The sequence below is a fragment of the Gambusia affinis genome, linkage group LG15, assembly GCF_019740435.1.
Source record: "Gambusia affinis linkage group LG15, SWU_Gaff_1.0, whole genome shotgun sequence".
NCBI lineage: Eukaryota > Metazoa > Chordata > Actinopteri > Cyprinodontiformes > Poeciliidae > Gambusia > Gambusia affinis.
Genome location: NC_057882.1, coordinates 22,796,732 through 22,814,593, shown reverse-complemented (window position 1 = coordinate 22,814,593; position 17,862 = coordinate 22,796,732). Strand labels below are relative to the sequence as shown.

The 17,862-nt window shown below is 37.5% G+C and overlaps 1 protein-coding gene across 1 annotated transcript; it reads left to right on the top strand.

The window, feature by feature from the left end:
• The first annotated feature begins 620 nt into the window (after positions 1-620).
• ubtd2 (ubiquitin domain containing 2) lies at positions 621-17,856 on the top strand. Its single transcript, XM_044140165.1, has 3 exons — positions 621-982; positions 6,165-6,401; positions 16,547-17,856. Exons 1-3 carry the CDS (start codon positions 913-915, stop codon positions 17,056-17,058), a joined length of 819 nt encoding a protein of 272 aa, XP_043996100.1. The 5' UTR covers positions 621-912; the 3' UTR covers positions 17,059-17,856.
• Positions 17,857-17,862: the final 6 nt, after the last annotated feature.

Sequence of the window (17,862 nt, the reverse complement as noted above, 5' to 3'; positions counted from 1 at the left end):
TGGGGCCTAGATGTGTTGTGCAATTTAAAAAGATTTTCTTCATATCTTGTTTTGCTTTCACTTAACAAATATGCGCAAATTTGTGTTAACCAAATGAAACCCTGTTAAAATGCATCGAAGTGGAGCCAAAGAAGTGTAAAAAAACCCAAATATACAACAAACACAGCAATTCTTTCACATTTATTTAGATTAAACATATGAATGGTGGAAACTCCACTAATGTCTTCCAATCCCAAAATAAAACCAAATTTATTTGAGATGCAAAAACAGAATTAACTTTACCAATCAAAATAGTGTTTCATCTTTGCAAAGTAAAATCCAACAATCACCACAAAGACCCAGAAAGAAGCAGAGCCAGTCCCATTTGTTAATGTGAAACTGAGCCACTGCAGTATAACAGCAGGAGGGCTCCCTTGACATTCAAGAACACAAGGTTAAGTATTTTGGCATGTCATCATCAGGACAGCAAACAGCTTTTCACAAAACATGACAGCAGATGTGTCAAAATGGATTATCTTCACCATCACCAGAGCAAACACTTGGTGCCCTAAAGACGACCGCATATTTTTTTTTTCTCTTAAAGTGCACTTCTCCTTTGTTGAGTCTCCTCCTGCTTCTCTTTATTTTTTCCTCCTTCATTCCTCTCTCAGTCACCTTGTAACCATGTGAACCCTCTTTTCTTTACTTGTGGGATGAAGCACAAGAGGAGGACTGCGCAGTTGCTGAGAGATAGAAAGAGGGGAAAAGGGAAGGAAGGACAGAATAGGAGATAGTGAGGAAAGAGAAGACAGGAAGGGGGAAGCTTAGAAAACAGCGAAGAGAGAGACTGAGAGGAGGGGGGTTGGTGGATGTAGCTCTAGCTGTGGGCCGGGGGGTTAGCTACCTAACCCGGGCTGCTCCGCCGAAACATCCATGGGTGGCTGTGTCGGGAGCCACCACGACTCTTCGGGCAGCTTAAACGAGAACTCGGACGGCACTGGAGGTAACTTAGCGGGGTCTTATGGTTTAGTGAGCGGAAGGTTTGGCTGTTTGATGGGCTTCCCCCTGCAGGCTTTCTGCATGCTGTCCTGGCTGGAGGTCTCCTTTCCTGCCATTATAATATCCGGAGCCAGACCGCAGCCTCAGACGGACTCGGTGTCTCCGTTCACGCAGCGGGATTTAAACCGAGGAGAAGGCACTCTGCCAGCTTCGTTACTCTGCAAACTAAACCCTGTTCAATACCCTGATGTCTCCCTTTGTTCTTTGCTGTTGACTGAGCTAGCCGGCTAAAACGGAGCTAGTTAGCTTGCTAGCTGCTGTATGTACAACAAATATGGGTCACAGTCATCGGGGGCATGCAGAGAGGCTGTCTGAAGTGATTCAGTGTGATTTAAATTGGGCACCAATTCAAGCTCCCATTAACTACATTTAGGAAAACTCTTTTATCATTTTTAAGTGGAAATGAATAATGATTTGAACTTTAAAGTAAAGAGAAGGAAAGAGGTGTCCACAACTTATTGCAACAGTTTATTAGTAAAGAGAGTGTTTGTTTTTAGCACCATACGCATCTGTTGTAGTGAGTGCAATACACAGTATCCCATACAGAGTGATGAATAAGTAATCACTAAAGCATGACTGAAGCTGACTTTAGGTTGTAGGTTCATGTAGTAAAGAGTTCAGTAAAGCTGTGGGAAGTTTGTGGGACGGTTTCCTGGTTTGCTGTATGAGAGGAGGGGATCCACAGCCAGCCTTTGAGTTATTTTAATTACAGACTGGGACACCGATCTGGGAAAAGAGGGGGAGGAGGCTGAGCACTTAGAGATGCAGAGAGAAAGCTTGATTTCCTGTATGTCTTCCTCTTTGCTTTTGCATATCTATTAACAGCTGAATGTGACATGTTCAACTTCTGCTTTGTCAGTACTTGACACCTTCAGAACTGGTGGCATAGAGCATTTATGTCATGACCTGTGAAAGCTTATTCACACCTTCCACTGTTTATTTTGTGAAGTTACAAAGATAAAGTTCATTGCATTTTGAGAGTATATGTGACAGACGAACACCAAGTTCTTTTGCAACCTCCAGCTCCATTCATCTTCCCATTTTGCTCCCCTGAAGAGAAGCATCTTCACAGCATAATGCAGCCAACACCATGCTTCATAGTGAGGATAGCGGGTTGGTTATGATGTACAACCTAGCCTGTTTGTTGTGTTTCTTTTATTTATGAGACTGTTTCTATTATTTTCCATTCACTCCACCAGTTTGCACAAATTTCTTTTGGTCTGTCACATAAAACTCCAATAAAATACATTATTGGTTTTTGGTTGTAGTGTGACAAAAGATGGACAAATACCATTGTAGGACTGAACAGTTTTGCTCTAAGCAAATCAGACATATTTGTCATTTTTTACAAAGCTAGTAAAATCAAAAATTTTACAAATACTGACTCGCATAAGTTCTAAATAATTTACAGTCAGTTACTGGAAAAACAACCAAGTCAAATGTTCTTGTTTGTGATTAATTCACGTTTTATTCACTCTTCTATTAATGTTCCCGTCACCCTGATGACATTACAAGCCTCAATAAAAACACTGGAGGTCCAACTGGCCAAATATATTATTATTATTTCCTATTAAAGCTTGAAATGAATGGAAAACAAAATATTTTACTTTGCTGAATATTGTATCAAGGCAGTGCGACTCTCATATTGCAGAAACTGATACAGCACTGATGAATGGTATTCCATATGTTGTGCTGCTCTGTGCTGAACAAAGATTAAATCTCGACATGATCTGTCATATCAGTTTTGGTGTATAGCAAAAAAAAAAAAAAAATTTGAAATTATAGAATGCCGTTCATTCAACATTCATATTTAAGTCCCCTTTGGTTGCTCGTACTGCCATTTCATACTTAAACTTTTCCATTTTGTAAAATAAACCAGAAGACTCAAACTCCAGTCCTTTATTTTCAGTGTCCTGCAACTTTTAGATGTGTCTCTGTTTCAGCTCAACTGGATCAAATAATGAGGTCATTAGCAGGACACTGTGCAGCATGATTGCATGCTGAGGAAGTAATTGAGACATTTGATTCAGGTGTGTTGGACCAGAACACACTAAGATGTTGCAAGAAACCAACCTTTAAGGACTGGAGATTGAGCCAGTAATCAATTTCATATCCATGTACTTAAAACAGGGTTTGTACATGTATTGTCTTTGTAAGTATGATGTGATTAGTGAACATTGTCCAAACAGTTAGAAACGGTGGGGTGCTGGTCATTTTACTGTTTCAGATTTTTGCAGTTTTGGATTTTTCATACCAATCATGTTCTGATACCATTAGATGTGCTCATATAACCAGTTACTTTGGTTTGATTAGGTCATATTTCATAATAGTCAACATCCCCAGTTGGTATCAGAACCAAATTGAATAGATATAGAGTGTTATATCAAAATTTCATATAAGAATATACTATTAAATTAAAGTATACATGACTGTTCATTATTTTATGACAAATTATCTCTGAAATATATTCAAAAATATACAATATATTCCAAAAATACTTAACTGAAATAAAAAAAACTACTTACAATGCCAAGGTTTCAGTGGGCACAAAGTGGTAATGTGTAGAACTGAACTGGTTACACACATCTGATAAAGTTGTAAATTGACTCAAAGGCAACAAGTTGTGCTGTTTTGGCTCATGAACTGAAAGTGAGCCACCAAATGAAATTCTCCTTTGGGGTCTGTCAGGTAGAAGTAAGTCCTAGAATTATTTAACTTCATCAAAGTAACTCAAACAGCTGCATAAATAATATTTTGTAATTATCCATCTGCTTTCCTTTCTAAAAACATACTAACAGTTCTACTGAGAAACTAATTTATGCTTCTCTGATTGTGAATCATAATGAAGTTTTGTGGATGATATTTGTAAGTCCAATTTTTAATTCTGCATAACTTTTAGTAGCTGAACTTAAAGGGTCAGGCAGTTTGAGGCCTTGTTTACTATAAGCAGTCTGAAGTTGAACGTGTTATTTGATCAGAGTACATGTGTACCAGCAGTGGGTGGAACTCAACACCTTGATCTTCTTCTCTTTCTGTTGTGTACTTGGATACACACACACACACGCACACACACACACACACTGTCCTGTACCTGTGTCATGTTCGGTGTTGATCCAGATGGTGTTATTCATCGGCCATTCTGCTGCAGATGGAGCTCTGTTTGCTGCAATTATCCTAATATTTTAACTGGGTTTGGAGCGTATCATTCTTAGCTTTAGCTCAGTTTATTTTGACTGCATGCTCCACATCACTAATGGTGTATAACGTGTTAAATCAGTCTGCAGCGCTCAGCTGAGTACCAGAGCAAAAGAGAAAAGCGATTCGTTATTTTTTAGTGCTGTGGTAAAAATGTATCAGGCTTTTTTTCTCTCTCTCTCTTAAATGTTTCAACTCATCTAACAATTTTTAAAATCAGACAAGAGAACATGAGTAAAAGGCAAAATTAAGTTTTAAAATGAATAATATAATTATTACAATGACGGGTGAAACTTGTACAGACCAATTTCTGAAAAGATAATCACTTTCTTTTCAAATCACTTGAAAAGAACTTAACAAAAAAAAACAGCAGATTGGAGACAAAGTCATTGATTTCCGGAAAAGATGACAAAACCATTTCTAAGGCTTAACGACAGACCCATTACACACAATTAGTGAGACCTTCCCAGAAACAACCAGCCCACAAAAAATACTTTTATCAGTTTACAAACGCATCTGCAGCAGTGCAGCACTAATGGTCTTCCGTTTGATCTGTCTTGCTGCAAAAAGTGGATCTATCAGGGAGTAGCAAAGCTAAAATTACCAAGAAAAAAAACCAGTCAACGTCCAGCTCACATTTGCCAAAAAATCTTTATGTTTCCTAAGTCTTTAGAGTGATGAGACACATGATGAATTTTGTGAAAATGCATCTTGTTCTGGCATAAAACTATTAAAGCTTTTCAGAAAAAAGAATGTCTCTCTGTATGGAAGGAATAAAACCTCAGGAAGACAAATCCACCTCTGAAAGGCTCAAAAAAATTAAACAAAGGTTTTAGAAAAGGGTTGGGCATTTATTGTTTTATCATTTATTGTGACTTTTTGTCAAAATTTTGATTTATTGTTGTCACAATAAATTTCAATTAATGATTTTTAAAATCCCCCATGATCCATTTGTATAATTGCGATTGATAATTTTACAAATCTTTCCACTTTTTTTTCATTGAGAGCATCAATTAATATCAATAAATTTGAAAATATGATTAAATGCAGTTACTGTGATACAAAATACTCCTGTATGTGACTGGAAGCTTATTACACATTTTTTTTAAGAGCTGTGACCATTCAGTCACCTAAAGTTACCTAAAAGAAGTAATACATAGTTATTGTCATTTTTATTGTTATCACTACAGCACTGTAAAATGTTGTTACAAAACTTTGTAACAACATATCCATATCACCCACCCCTATTTTAGAGTGGCCTAGTCAATGTTTGCACTTAAAGTCCTTTGAGATGCTGTGACAATATCTTAAACAGGCAATTTATGCTTGAAATCCATCCATTATGGCTGAATTATAATAATTCTGCAAATAAGAGAGGACCACGTTCCTCCATAGAGACACAAAAGACTCATTGACTGTTATTTTGAACAATTGATGGCAGTTGTTGCCCCAAAAAGTGGCACGACTAGTTAACACTTGTAGGGGTCAGTTACTCATTCACTTCGGGCCAGGCTGGTTAGGGTTGAATCTTTATTTCCAAAACTAAAAACTGATGTTTTTATTTCCTCAGGTTATTTTTGTTTGATATTAAAATTTGTTTCATGCAAATGTCTGACAAATAAAAGAAATCTGTAAAAAATGGTAGCTTTTCCCAGCATTGTATGTGCAACCCCCTTTTTATACTTTTATTGATTTTTAAGATCTTTACATTCCATTTGTTCTCATTTTTGCTTTTAGTTGTTTCTCGTTCCCTGATAATTTTCTTAAATATCTATTTCTTATATCGCTTGCTTTCCCTCTGTCCCATGTTACTCCGTCTCTTAGTCATATCTGCCTTTTCCTTTTGCTTCCTCTCCTTCTCCTACCTTCTGTCCGTCTGGTTTTCTGATCTAGCTTCCTTTCTAATCCCTCTCTCGTTTCCTTGCCTTCAGTGGCTCTAGGCCGTAACCAGCCCCTGAAGAGAGAGCGACCTAAATGGAAAAGTGACTACCCGATGACAGAGGGCCAGCTGCGCAGCAAAAGAGATGAGTTCTGGGACACGGCGCCAGCATTTGAGGGCCGGAAGGAGATCTGGGATGCGCTGCGAGCTGCGGCCAGTGCCTTTGAGAGTAATGACCACCTACTGGCTCAGGCCATCCTTGACGGGGCCAGCATCACACTGCCACACGGTAAAACACTTTCTGCATGCTAAAATATTATGACCACACAGTTCTTAGAACAGATAATTGACATCTTTAAAAAGGAGAGTAACTAGGAGGTTGTATGCAAACATGGACATGTGCTATTGCTGGAAAGTTGAGTGAAAGGAAAAAGTGATAGAAAGAGCAGTAGGAATAACTACAACTTTAAAGGGAAGGTTGTAGCTGCTGTCAAGGCAGCATTAGTTAGGCCTCCTTTTGCAATAATTACTGCTTTAATTATTGTCACATGCTGAACAAAGCATGGAAATATGTTACAGTAGGCTAACATTTCTGTATTGAAAATCCTTTTTTTTTTTTTAGTCTTATAAAATATCCTGAATTTCTATGCAACAAAATGTTGGGCCTTTATCACCTGTGAGCAATAAAATTCAAAATTAAACGCTTATGAATATTTAATCTGATAACATGAATTTATAACTTTTCAGTGATATTGTTTTGATCAAATTTTAGTCTGACATAGTAACTACAGATCAACATTAAAGGGGTTTTGTAAAACTTTGACATGAATTTCTTCAACCAGACAACAGCAGTCGCCGCTGGGTTATGCTGCAACCATAAATAGGTTGTGTATCAAAACAGAGAACCTACGTGAGCAGTACAGCTTCCAAAGGAAGTGTGTTTTAGTTTCACGTTTCATCTGACAGACAGAACCACAAACAGGAAGTATATGTCGCCATGTATTGTTGGTTAATTTCTGCTTTGCTGAGCTGCTTTTGCACAGCTCTTTTTGCATCATTATGACTTGTTTTTTTTTTGTTTGTTCGTTTTTTAACAGGGCAGTTATACACATGTAAATTATTCAGTACTTTAAATGAGTTTAAATCCTCCAAATGAATCTTAGAGAACACATTTTCAGAGCTGTTTGGAGAGAGTTTATGTGCAACAGAGTGAATCAATAAATAAGAAATGAAAATAGCTATGGAACTATATTTAGCAAAATGGATTTATATTAAAAAGACCATCATCGTCAGCTGCTATCAATATACATTTTTATTTGATATGACAAATAAGAATGACAAACTGTGACAAAACATTTTTTTGTTGTTTTTACAGCATTTTAACATCCTGTTATTTTCTGTGTAGAGTCGTCAACGGGGCTCTTTTCTTGTTACATTTATGACTGTCATATACTTTAGTGTTTGCACTGTAAAATCCTGTGTTAATTTTAGTACAGGAACTTGTAGTTCTTTTTCCCCACCTTGATAATAATTATACCATCTGTTTCTCCGAGATTTGTATAGGAACCCAGGAAAACCTCAGCAAATACATAATGGAGGTCTCCATAAACTGAAAAAAATGTGTTCGATATATCTAATTGGAATGAGAAGCGCTAAATAGAGTGGGAAATTCCACATAGCGAAGTGGAATTTAGTTTAATTACTAACCAATTCCCAACTAAGGCCTGTATGATAAAGTGGGGGTAATATATTAACTTTGCTTCTGGTAACGAGGTGCAATTCAATTTAGTTTATTGCAGTTTAATTCAATTTTATTATAATTCAATTCTAAAGCTAAGTGTTGACTCTATATTACAAAAAATCTTGAATTAGTTTCAAGTTCTATTCTTCCTTTAGATTGGTGAAAATAGCTCATCATATACAAGATGAGCTGGCCAGGAATCTCTGTTCTGTGGAAGAAAACCCAGTTAATGACATCAACATTTAATGTATGCATATATAGAGAGTGAGAGGATTAAAGGCAGCAGAGTGGAAAGGTGCTGAGTTCATATCGAATATCCTTAAGCAGTTTAATATTATCGCAGCAGAGCTAGAGTAATTGCTAAGGGTCACCTTAGGCAGTCCTAACCATAAGCTTTTTAACCATTTCTACTCTAAATTAGACGGTTTTGCTAAAGGTAAAGAAGTTATTGAACGTGCATGCTCATTTTCATTCATTATATGCAAGAAGCTGGTTGCTGTACTTTTAAATTTAGTTGTATTTATTACAAAATTTTGCACATTTTGAATTTAAAGCGTGGAGAAATGAAACTTGCTTTAGATACGAGTTAGAAAACCTATTCGACCTAAAAATATTTTTCAGGAATTCAGTAATTTAAAGGCCAAAATGTGCTATTCAGAGTAAGTAAATAAAAAAAATGTTCTCTCCAGAAATTGCTCTTGTAGTAGTTCACTTTTCCACATTTTGTGTATGAAAGACTTAATCCAAATTATATTAAATCAATCTCTTTCCTCAATGTGGGAAAAAAAAGTTTTCAAATTTATTAAAAATAAAACAAGACAACATTTTGTTGATCTACCTTTGCCACTAATCACAGTGTCAAACCTTTTTGAATGATGCCTCCAGCTGAGCTCACCTATCTTTTGACAGTTTGGCCCGTTCTTCTTTGCAGTTCTTCTCCAGCTTCATCTGGTTGGATGGGATTCGTTTGTGCAGATGTTTTCAGATCTCTACAGATGTTTCCAATCTGATTCATGTCTGGACTCTGGTTTGGCCACTGCAGAACCTTTACAAAGTGGTTCTGAAGCCTCTCATTTCAGATCTCGGCCATTTGCTCATGGTCCTGCTGAAAAATTCAGCAAAGAATATCCATAGCATTACCCTGCCTCCTCTATGCTTCATGGGTGGCATTGGCCTGATGATGTTTTCTCCAAACATGACGCCTGAAATCTCATCATTTCTACCTGCCGTATTTGGGGGGACAAGCTAACTGCTATACAACAGCATTAGCCAGAAAGTGCAATCTCAAAAGATAAAAGCATAAAATTCTAAACATATTCATATTTGCTGTAATAAAATTTGGTCCAAGGTGCCGTTCAGTTTGTGTAAGTCACTGATCTTGGATCCAACAGAGCATAACGCTTCCTCCTTTATGTTTGACACACTGAAGAAGGCCAGGTAGAAGTTTCACTTCAATTTTCAGTTTTATACCTAAGTATTTCAACTTCCGCCTGGAAATTTATCAATTCCCTAACAATGAATTTGGCTCTGGTTTAGCTCTTTGCGTGTGCGTCACTCCCCATTAATCCTTATGCATATCATCTAATGAGTCATGTTTCCTCAGCTGAGGATAGAGATGTTTTTTTTTTTTTCCTTGGTAAGATCCTGTTTCTGTTGTGGGCGTCGGATGTTGTAATGTTTTCCATGGTATCCTGTGCTGGGTTTCACACATCTTGTTTTATTGTACTCTGAAGGTGTCTGACTGAGAGAGAGAGAGAGAAACTTTGTGCCAGAAACCAAACAAATTCTTATGATCTCAAAAGTATAAATTTCTATTTTTAAAATTTTATTTGAATTGAAGCATTAAAACTATAAACATGCACATATATCAGTACTTCTGTCATACCATTATTGGTTTGGTTTAAATTTGGATAACTAAATGAGTGGAGTTGCTTTTTTACATTTTGTCCTCATTAGCTTGCCAGAAAGCAATAAACTGCCTGACATATGAAACACCTTTGCCTGAATGAAATAAGACTTGATATTAGATAGGTGTAATATTTTTTTGTTTGTTTGTTTTGCAGTACTATCTTACTTTGTTCCTCTTGGTACATAGTTTGGGAGGCCAGATCAGATCCTGCTGGGCTGCAGCTGTGAATTCCCCACACTTGACATCACTGTTTCACTCAGTCCAAGTCCCACACAAATCAGGAAACACTTCTGTCTTTACAAGCTCTTCACCCCTTTTGTTGTTGCATTTAACTAGAAGTCATAGGAGATGACTGAAAGCCAATCTGTGTAATTTCTTTTTTCAATGCTATTTTTAGCCTTCTTTCACACCAAATAAATCAGGATTTGGTTCTGACTTTGCTCAACTAGATATTTTCAGTCCTTTTTTTTCAAATGTGCTCCTCTGCAAGAAGAAAAATAGATATTGATCTGAAACCAATTTTCTGTAATTGCAATAACAAAATAATTTAAAAAAGAAATGTGAAACATTTACACACCAACATAGCTTTTTGTTTCATTGCTAATCCGCATATAGTACTCAACCATTAAATGTGTGAAATGACTAGGAGCTGTGAGAAAAACATTCTCAAATGCATTCTCTTTTCTATAATTACAGTTCCTTCTTTTGCCTAAACTTGTTACTGCCTACAATGATGTGGGATGGTATAAATATGACTTTTTCAAAAATAAGGAAGGTGTGAAGCTTTTATTTTCTGTGTGCAATCACAGACCTATTTAGATTTTACATAACAGACTAACACGGGTAAATGATGTGACTTTTTAAATTTCTTATTCAGCTCATTGAGATTGGATGAATAGCTCCAACAAATATCAATATGATATACTCTGTATTGGATCCACCATGTTTCTGCTGGCAAACTGGATTTTTTTGGAACTTCTTTTTAACATTTGCTTCCTTTTGGCCACATTTCCCTAGGGGCAGAAGTGTAGGCTGCACTTTCCCACCTGATCTTTGAGCCTTTGTAGCTCCCCCAGAGTTTCCACCCATTGACAATTGGCACTTGCTATCAATATATTGCTTCACTTTTTAATTCCTTGTTGCAGCAAGTATGCAGTGAGTAATGGTTACCAGTTTCCGGACGTTCCTCTAACATGCCTACAACATTTTATGTTATGCAAGCTAAACAATCCTCTTTTATGTTTAGCACGCATTACTGTTGGTTCCTTTACTGGTTCTCTTATTCATTCTCAACTTGCCCAGTCTGCCATTTTGTTTGGTCCAGATTTTTTTCTCAGGGCACAAGTGGATTCCAAATAGACTCCATCCATCTATCCATTTTCTGTACATCCTTATCCCTAGTGGAGCCGGGAGGGGTGCTGGTGTCTATCTCTAGCGAACGTTTTGGGGGAGAGGCGGGGTTACCATCTACATTATTTTGTCCAAAAATAAAGAATATTTGTTAGGTTTTTTTTCCCCCTCATACTTTCCAATTATTTCCTACTTTGTTTTGGTCTAGCACAAAAAATTCCAATAAAATACATCAAAACATAGACGTTTGTGGTCTCCTCCAAATGTAGAAAAGTTTGTGAATCCTTTTGCAATGTCCCTATGGTTGTTGCAATCAGTTATTTTAGTAATCAAGTAATCTATTGATTATTCTGATGATTAATTGAGTAATTGAATAAAAAATATGACTAAAAATTTTCTTAAATACTGCCACAACAGCAGTATTAGTATCGGATGTCAACATAGACCCAAGTGTTCATATTTGTGCATCCCTAACAATTACTTTTCTGTCGTACAGAAAATTTACCTGTAGCTCACTCTTTAAGTTAACCAGGCCAAAAGTCATACAAAGTCCTCAAATTATATTCAGTTTAATAATAAAACAGTAGGCTCACAAAGACAAGGGGTTTTAGTGTATGTAGCCATCTTCAGTAAATTTAATAGATAAACTCTAACTTTGCACAGCCACTCATAGTTTTTGTGTCCATGTTAATGACAGAATTTGACTCCTTCATCACACACGGAAACATATCTGCCAGGTATTTACACACGATGTGCTCTGCCTCCCATTTTTTTGTTACCTGGATGGTGGTAAATGTATTTTCTGTTTCGTCTGTAAATCTACGCTAAGCATCAGCTAAGGCAGCCTTGTGTGTTTTATCTATATGTGCATGAGTTGCTGCTTCACCTGTATGCATACACCTTCGGTGCACAGCATCTCCGGGTGGAGAAAGGCTGCCCTATTCCAGGCATTGCGCCAATTATTTTAAGGATGTTTATTGGTCCCCTGAAGAACAATAAAAAGCCGGACGTTTTCGTCTGTCATTGAAATCCCCCAGGATGCCCTTATTGATCTTGGACATTATGCTATTATCCTTCAACATTTGTCTGTCAACAACTCGTAGGCGGACGTAAAAGTGTTGCGCGACACAAATAATCACCTGGCAGAAATATGGTGTGCTTGATAGTAAAAGATCCTTTAACAAAGCTTCAAGGGAGATAATTTGCCTCTAGGAATTTTCATTATCGAGATACTCAAATCATTTGAGGAATTGTTACGACCCTAAAGATGCCGTTAGAAAGTTCAAGTTTTATATTAAATATCACTCATGCTGAAAAATAATCCACAGAATACCTTCTTTTGATGCTGACTGAGTGGTATCAGGAGTTCACTCAAGTTTTTTTTTCTTTTCTTTTCTTACGTCTTAATCTGTTTTTGATTTGTAGTCCAACTTACTTCCCCAGCCACTGGATGCGTTTCCAGTCTTTTCACAAAAAATTATGTTGGTAAAAAGTAGCAGATGTTGCACGGAGCAACACAGACAGCAGGCTGTATGCTTTCACGAACGATGCTCAGTTTCTGTCTGTCAGGCGTTAGTCGTCCAGTTTGTACCTAAAACTGGATGACAAAAGTCTTCAGTCTGGTAGCCTGGTTTCAACCAGCCCTTATTAGGGCCATTTTGTATACAAAGACTTTATAATTCATTTTATTTGTTGTTGGATATTTAAAATGTCTTCCAAGTTAATTTTTTTTTTTTTAAATTTAAAGTGTATTGTTAGTTTAGAATGTGTTCTTGCATTATTATGCCATTCCCATTATATTAATTGAAAATTGTCTCAAAACAACATTGTGGCTCATCACAATAATTTCTGGGGCCATTTTTTGTCCAAAACATTTGTTTCTGTGACAAGCCTCGCTATGTGTACTTACTTGGATAACTAAGTACGCATGACTTTCAGAATGCCATTTATTCAGCTTGAATTTTTTTTTCTTTTTTCTCCGATTTCATGTTGGTTGGGAATTGTAAGGGATTTCTTAGAAATTATTCATGAATGTCACTTTGGTTCTTAATAGAGGAAGTTATTTTTATACAGTCAAGCAAAGTGACTCATCATATATTGAAACAGAGTCTTAGTACAAATCTGTGTGTGATACAGCCTGGCATTTATTCCCATTGTGGTTAGTACCACATGAAATTTCTGCTTTTTTTGTTGACACCGCAGTCACAGTTCCAAATGAGTCGATCTGGGTCAACACAAAGACATCAATACGCTGCTAAACACTTAGTGGTGAGAGAGAACCATCACCTGTGGGCATTACCAGAGAACTGGAGCATTTCCATGTTTTATCAACTCTCCGAGAGGTTACTTCTTTATTTTTTATTTATGTTGGCAAGGCACTTTGAGTGAACGTGCCTTCTTGAACAATGTAATCAAATAAACAAACACTGATTGAGGGAAGTTATGCTTCTGTGTCACTGCACCTTCATGCGCGTCACATTGGTAAACATCTGATGCTGCACAGGTTGAAAGGGTTCTGTCTGCAGTGGAAAATAACACAGTGTAGCACCGCGCCAAGTAAAACTTTACTATGTAATGGAAACATGTTGTATGCCTGAGGATCATTTAGCTTTATGAGCTAAAAAGATTTCAACTGCTTCTGTGCAGAAAGAATAGAGTGACATTTGCCTACAGTGTTTTCCAGGTCTGGTTAGTATGGAGAAAATTAATTATGGAGAGCACATGTTTCCAAAATGTTAAATTTCCAGAAGGATAAAACTGTGATTATATTTCGAACGGTGGAGACAGTGTTTTCAGCTAAACCATCTCCAGCTCTATTTTGATGCTTTTGCTGTCTCACCACCAATTTACTGCTGGAAAAAAAAAAATGCTTTTATCAGAGTCTGATGGCGGGTTTATAATGAGTGCCATGCTTAAAGCTCCAGAGTTGCCGCAATAAAAGGTCAAATAAAAACACCTCAACCTTTAGTAAAATGTTGAAGCTCTATGTTTAGGTGACCCTGCAGCCTTTTAGCCTTTAGTGTTTTTCAGGTTCCTTGTCCATCTTTCCATCTACTCCAATTTGATTCACTATTCCCACTGAAGAACACCATCCCCACAGAATGATGCTACCACTACCATGTGGTACATTGGGGTCGGTGTGTTCACAGCGTTGTTTTTTTTAATCGCACATATTATTGCATTTTTGCCAAATGTTTTCATTTTTTATTCTCATTTAACCAGAAAACCTTCTGTCACATGTTTACTGTGTCTGCTACATGGTTTGTGACAAACTACAAGCAGAAATTCTTCTTCTTCTTCTTATCCTTCTTCCATAAAGACCAGATGTGGAGAGAGTGTCAGCTTCTTCTTCTCTTTGTTCTCTCTCAATTTCAACTTTTCAATAGTTTGTTTTAATTCTGTTTATCAAAAATAAAATACCTGAAAAACAATATTGTTACCAAAGCATGAGTGTAACTTCAGTAATTTGTTAGAATATTTTAGCAGCAGCAGGAAGGATCAAATTAAATAGGTTATCTTTCTTGTTTTAAGTGTTTGTGTAAATTCATAGTTTCAATGTCTAACGTTTTATTGGATGATAAAATTATTAGGAAAATTGATGTTGCCATTGGATACTTGAATGAAGCTTAATCTCTGTCATAATATCTGCTGGAAAACTTTTCAAAAACTGATGTGCAGAAGATGGGTGCAGATTTTGTGTCTCAGTCTGGAAATTTTGAATCCAGAAACGTCCTCAAATGATCCAAGTGTGTTAACGGTGCTGAATCACAGCGGTGATAATAGCAGTCAGTTTCCCGGTGCGTTCTGGTTACAGATGAGCTCCAGTTGTTGGTCACATCACCACTCAGTCAAACACTTTTTCTGCCCCTCACTCCTACGCTGAGCTGGTCAAACATTTCCCTGGTCCTGGTCTTACTCTGACGCCTCCTCTCTGACTGCATCTACACAACCGAGAGCAGAGTCCTGTGGTTTTCTCTGCTCGGTTTCAGTTACCGCAGAACTCACCTTCTTTCTCGTTGAACTTTCCAAGTCATAAAACATGAGTTGTGGAGTAACCTTTTCGAAACGTAGTTCGTTATAGGTGGGCTTCTTGCAATTCAGGGGATTTTTTTTATTTCACAAATTAATATTTAATATGAGAAAGTGATTCTAATCTTTTCAAATCTTCTTGGAAAATTGGACAAGAAGGATGTGATATTTAACTCTATTAACTTGAAATTTGAAAAGTATGGAAGAAAAAGACTGTGGTCAGTACCAAAATACAATGACTGTGTTACGTCAGTGTATTGTGTATTTGAACCCATCTGCCTGAAATCCCCCTGAGGATTGCTGGGGGTCTCCCATTTGAATAATCGGGCCTCCACACTTTTATATCTTATTGTCCCTGGTGACTTAATGCTTGACACACAGCACATCCAACACATGACCGTTTCCTGCTCTCACTGTCTACTCCTTCCTTTCAGTCTTGGTTTTCTATTGAGCTTGACTTTCATTTCCCCATTTTATTGTATAACACTGGGAATTGTACATTTTATTAAACAGAAAAATGATTGAAAGATGTTACTTTTCGTTTTTGCCACAATGAAAGTATTTGAAAGTATACCAACAAAATAAATGCGGCAAAATGTAGTTAATTATTATTCCGTCAAAATATCCACACTTGTTATATCAAATAATTGTAAACCTTAAGGGGCCAACCCATTCAGTTTAACAGCGTCAGACTGGAAGCTCCCCATTTATATTTACCCATGGATGATAAAAAAATGTCGTCATACAGTTAATGTTTGTATTGTTATTGTGATGCGAGTTACTGTAAGTTGTGATGAGGACTTATTACTTCCAGGACACATAACACTTGGATGTGGTTATAAAAATGGTAAATTATTACCTCAGAAGGTATTAATATCCTGTAAACTATTTATTGTTGAAAGTGTATAAATAGTTGGGGAAGGTGTTATAGACGTAGCACTGCAAAAACTTAAGTTTTCCAAGTAATTTTGGTTTAGTTTCTAGAGCAAATATCTTGGCACTCTTTAAATATGACAAAAGTAACTTTTCAGCAAGATATAGAGGCTTATTTTATGTAAATAATTCCTTAATATTAATGAAAAATACTTATTCCATTGGCAGTTTATTTCACTCGTAGCATTTCCTATGTTATGAGTTAATTTATCTGCCAATGAAATAAGTACTTTTTCATAAATATTAAGGAATCATTTACATAAATCAAGCCTCTATGTCTTGCTTAAAAATTACCTTTATGTTAGTTTTATCTTATTTCAAGTGTGCTAAGATATTTGCATTAGAAACTAGACAAAAGTTACAGGTACGTTTTTGTGGTTTTGCAGTGTGATGTTTGTGGAATGATGGCAAATTGGGGAAAAAAAAAAGCAAACCTGAATATAAAGTTTTGTTTTTCTTGTTTTTGCTCCAGGCGCTCTGACCGAATGTTACGATGAGCTGGGAAATCGTTACCAGCTGCCGGTGTACTGCCTCTCTCCTCCTGTCAACATGATCGAAGAGCGCTCCGACGAGCCCGACGGGTCGGATCCGGACTCCCTGACGGCAGACCCGTCCACGGGCAGCGCCAGCGACCCCATCCCGGGGGGTGAGTGCCAGCTCCGGCTGCGGCTCTCCACGGGCCGCGATCTGCGGCTGGCGGTCCGCTCCACAGACACTGTGGGCATGATGAAGCGGCGCTTGCAGAATCAGGAGGGCGTGCCTGCCGCCACGCAGCGCTGGTTTTTCTCAGGGCGGCCGCTGACAGACAGGCTGCGCTTGGACCAACTCAACATTTCCAGGGACTATGTAGTTCAGGTGATCCTAAGCCAGCGGCCCCCACCGGAGCCTGTAACGCCACCCGGACACACAGCAGAGGCCTCTGGACCCGCAGCAGTGGAAGGAGTGTCTGCTTCGCCTCAGGAGCCAACGCCGGTGGAGAACTAATTGAAACCAGGCCCTGCTAGTGTAAACCAATGAGGACGACAAGAGACACAGCCGAGTTAAAGGCGATTCATTTCGTCTTCTGTGCTCTTCGGTTGTTTTCACTGAGAAGGGCTACGTTAAGGCGGAGGACTATAAAGACATTGGAGGAAAAAAAACTCCTTATTTTGGTTTTACACGTTGAAATTTTGACCTTTTTTGAAGTCTTTTTAACTGTTCCTATGGAAACCAAACTACGAAAAGAGATGGTTAAAGGGTTTGCTTAGCAGTTGAGAGGCCTGAAGGTCTTTGTCCAAGTTCTGCTCAAGCGTCATCAAAATAAACTCCTGTTTTTCAGGCTACAGTATTAAAACCTTTTTCCAAACTTATCTCCAGTTCAGACAGCTAAGATAAAACGAGACACTTCAACAATCAAAAGTTTTTAAAGGATTTTAGCAAATAATGGGGATTACATCAAATCATGTCAGTCAGGGTAAATGAGACGGCTAACAACTGTGGCAAAAGTTTAGAATTGTACGTTTGCTCAGAGATTTTGTCTTTTTATATTGTGAAGAGCTAGCAGTCCGGATTTATGGCTGCGGCTGCTGCTGGACTCCATACTTCATTCATTCACTGAACAATCAAATTAATCATTTAGGAAACTTTAAGTGTTCCATCTTTGACTGTATGTGTGTGTATGTATGTATGTGTGTGTAAGATGGCTTACACATCCAGGCCCAAAACCATACCCACTATTAGGGAAAAGGATGGATTTCAGAAACACAGTTGCATATTTTGAATAAAAATAGAATCTTTTTAATTCATTTT

Coding starts and splice junctions, on each gene's coding strand:
- ubtd2 (XM_044140165.1), top strand. CDS start 913: ATGGGTGGCTGTGTCGGGAGCCACCACGACTCTTCGGGCAGCTTAAAC. Junction 983..6,164: donor GAACTCGGACGGCACTGGAG/GTAACTTAGCGG, acceptor CCTTGCCTTCAG/TGGCTCTAGGCCGTAACCAG. Junction 6,402..16,546: donor CAGCATCACACTGCCACACG/GTAAAACACTTT, acceptor TTTTTGCTCCAG/GCGCTCTGACCGAATGTTAC.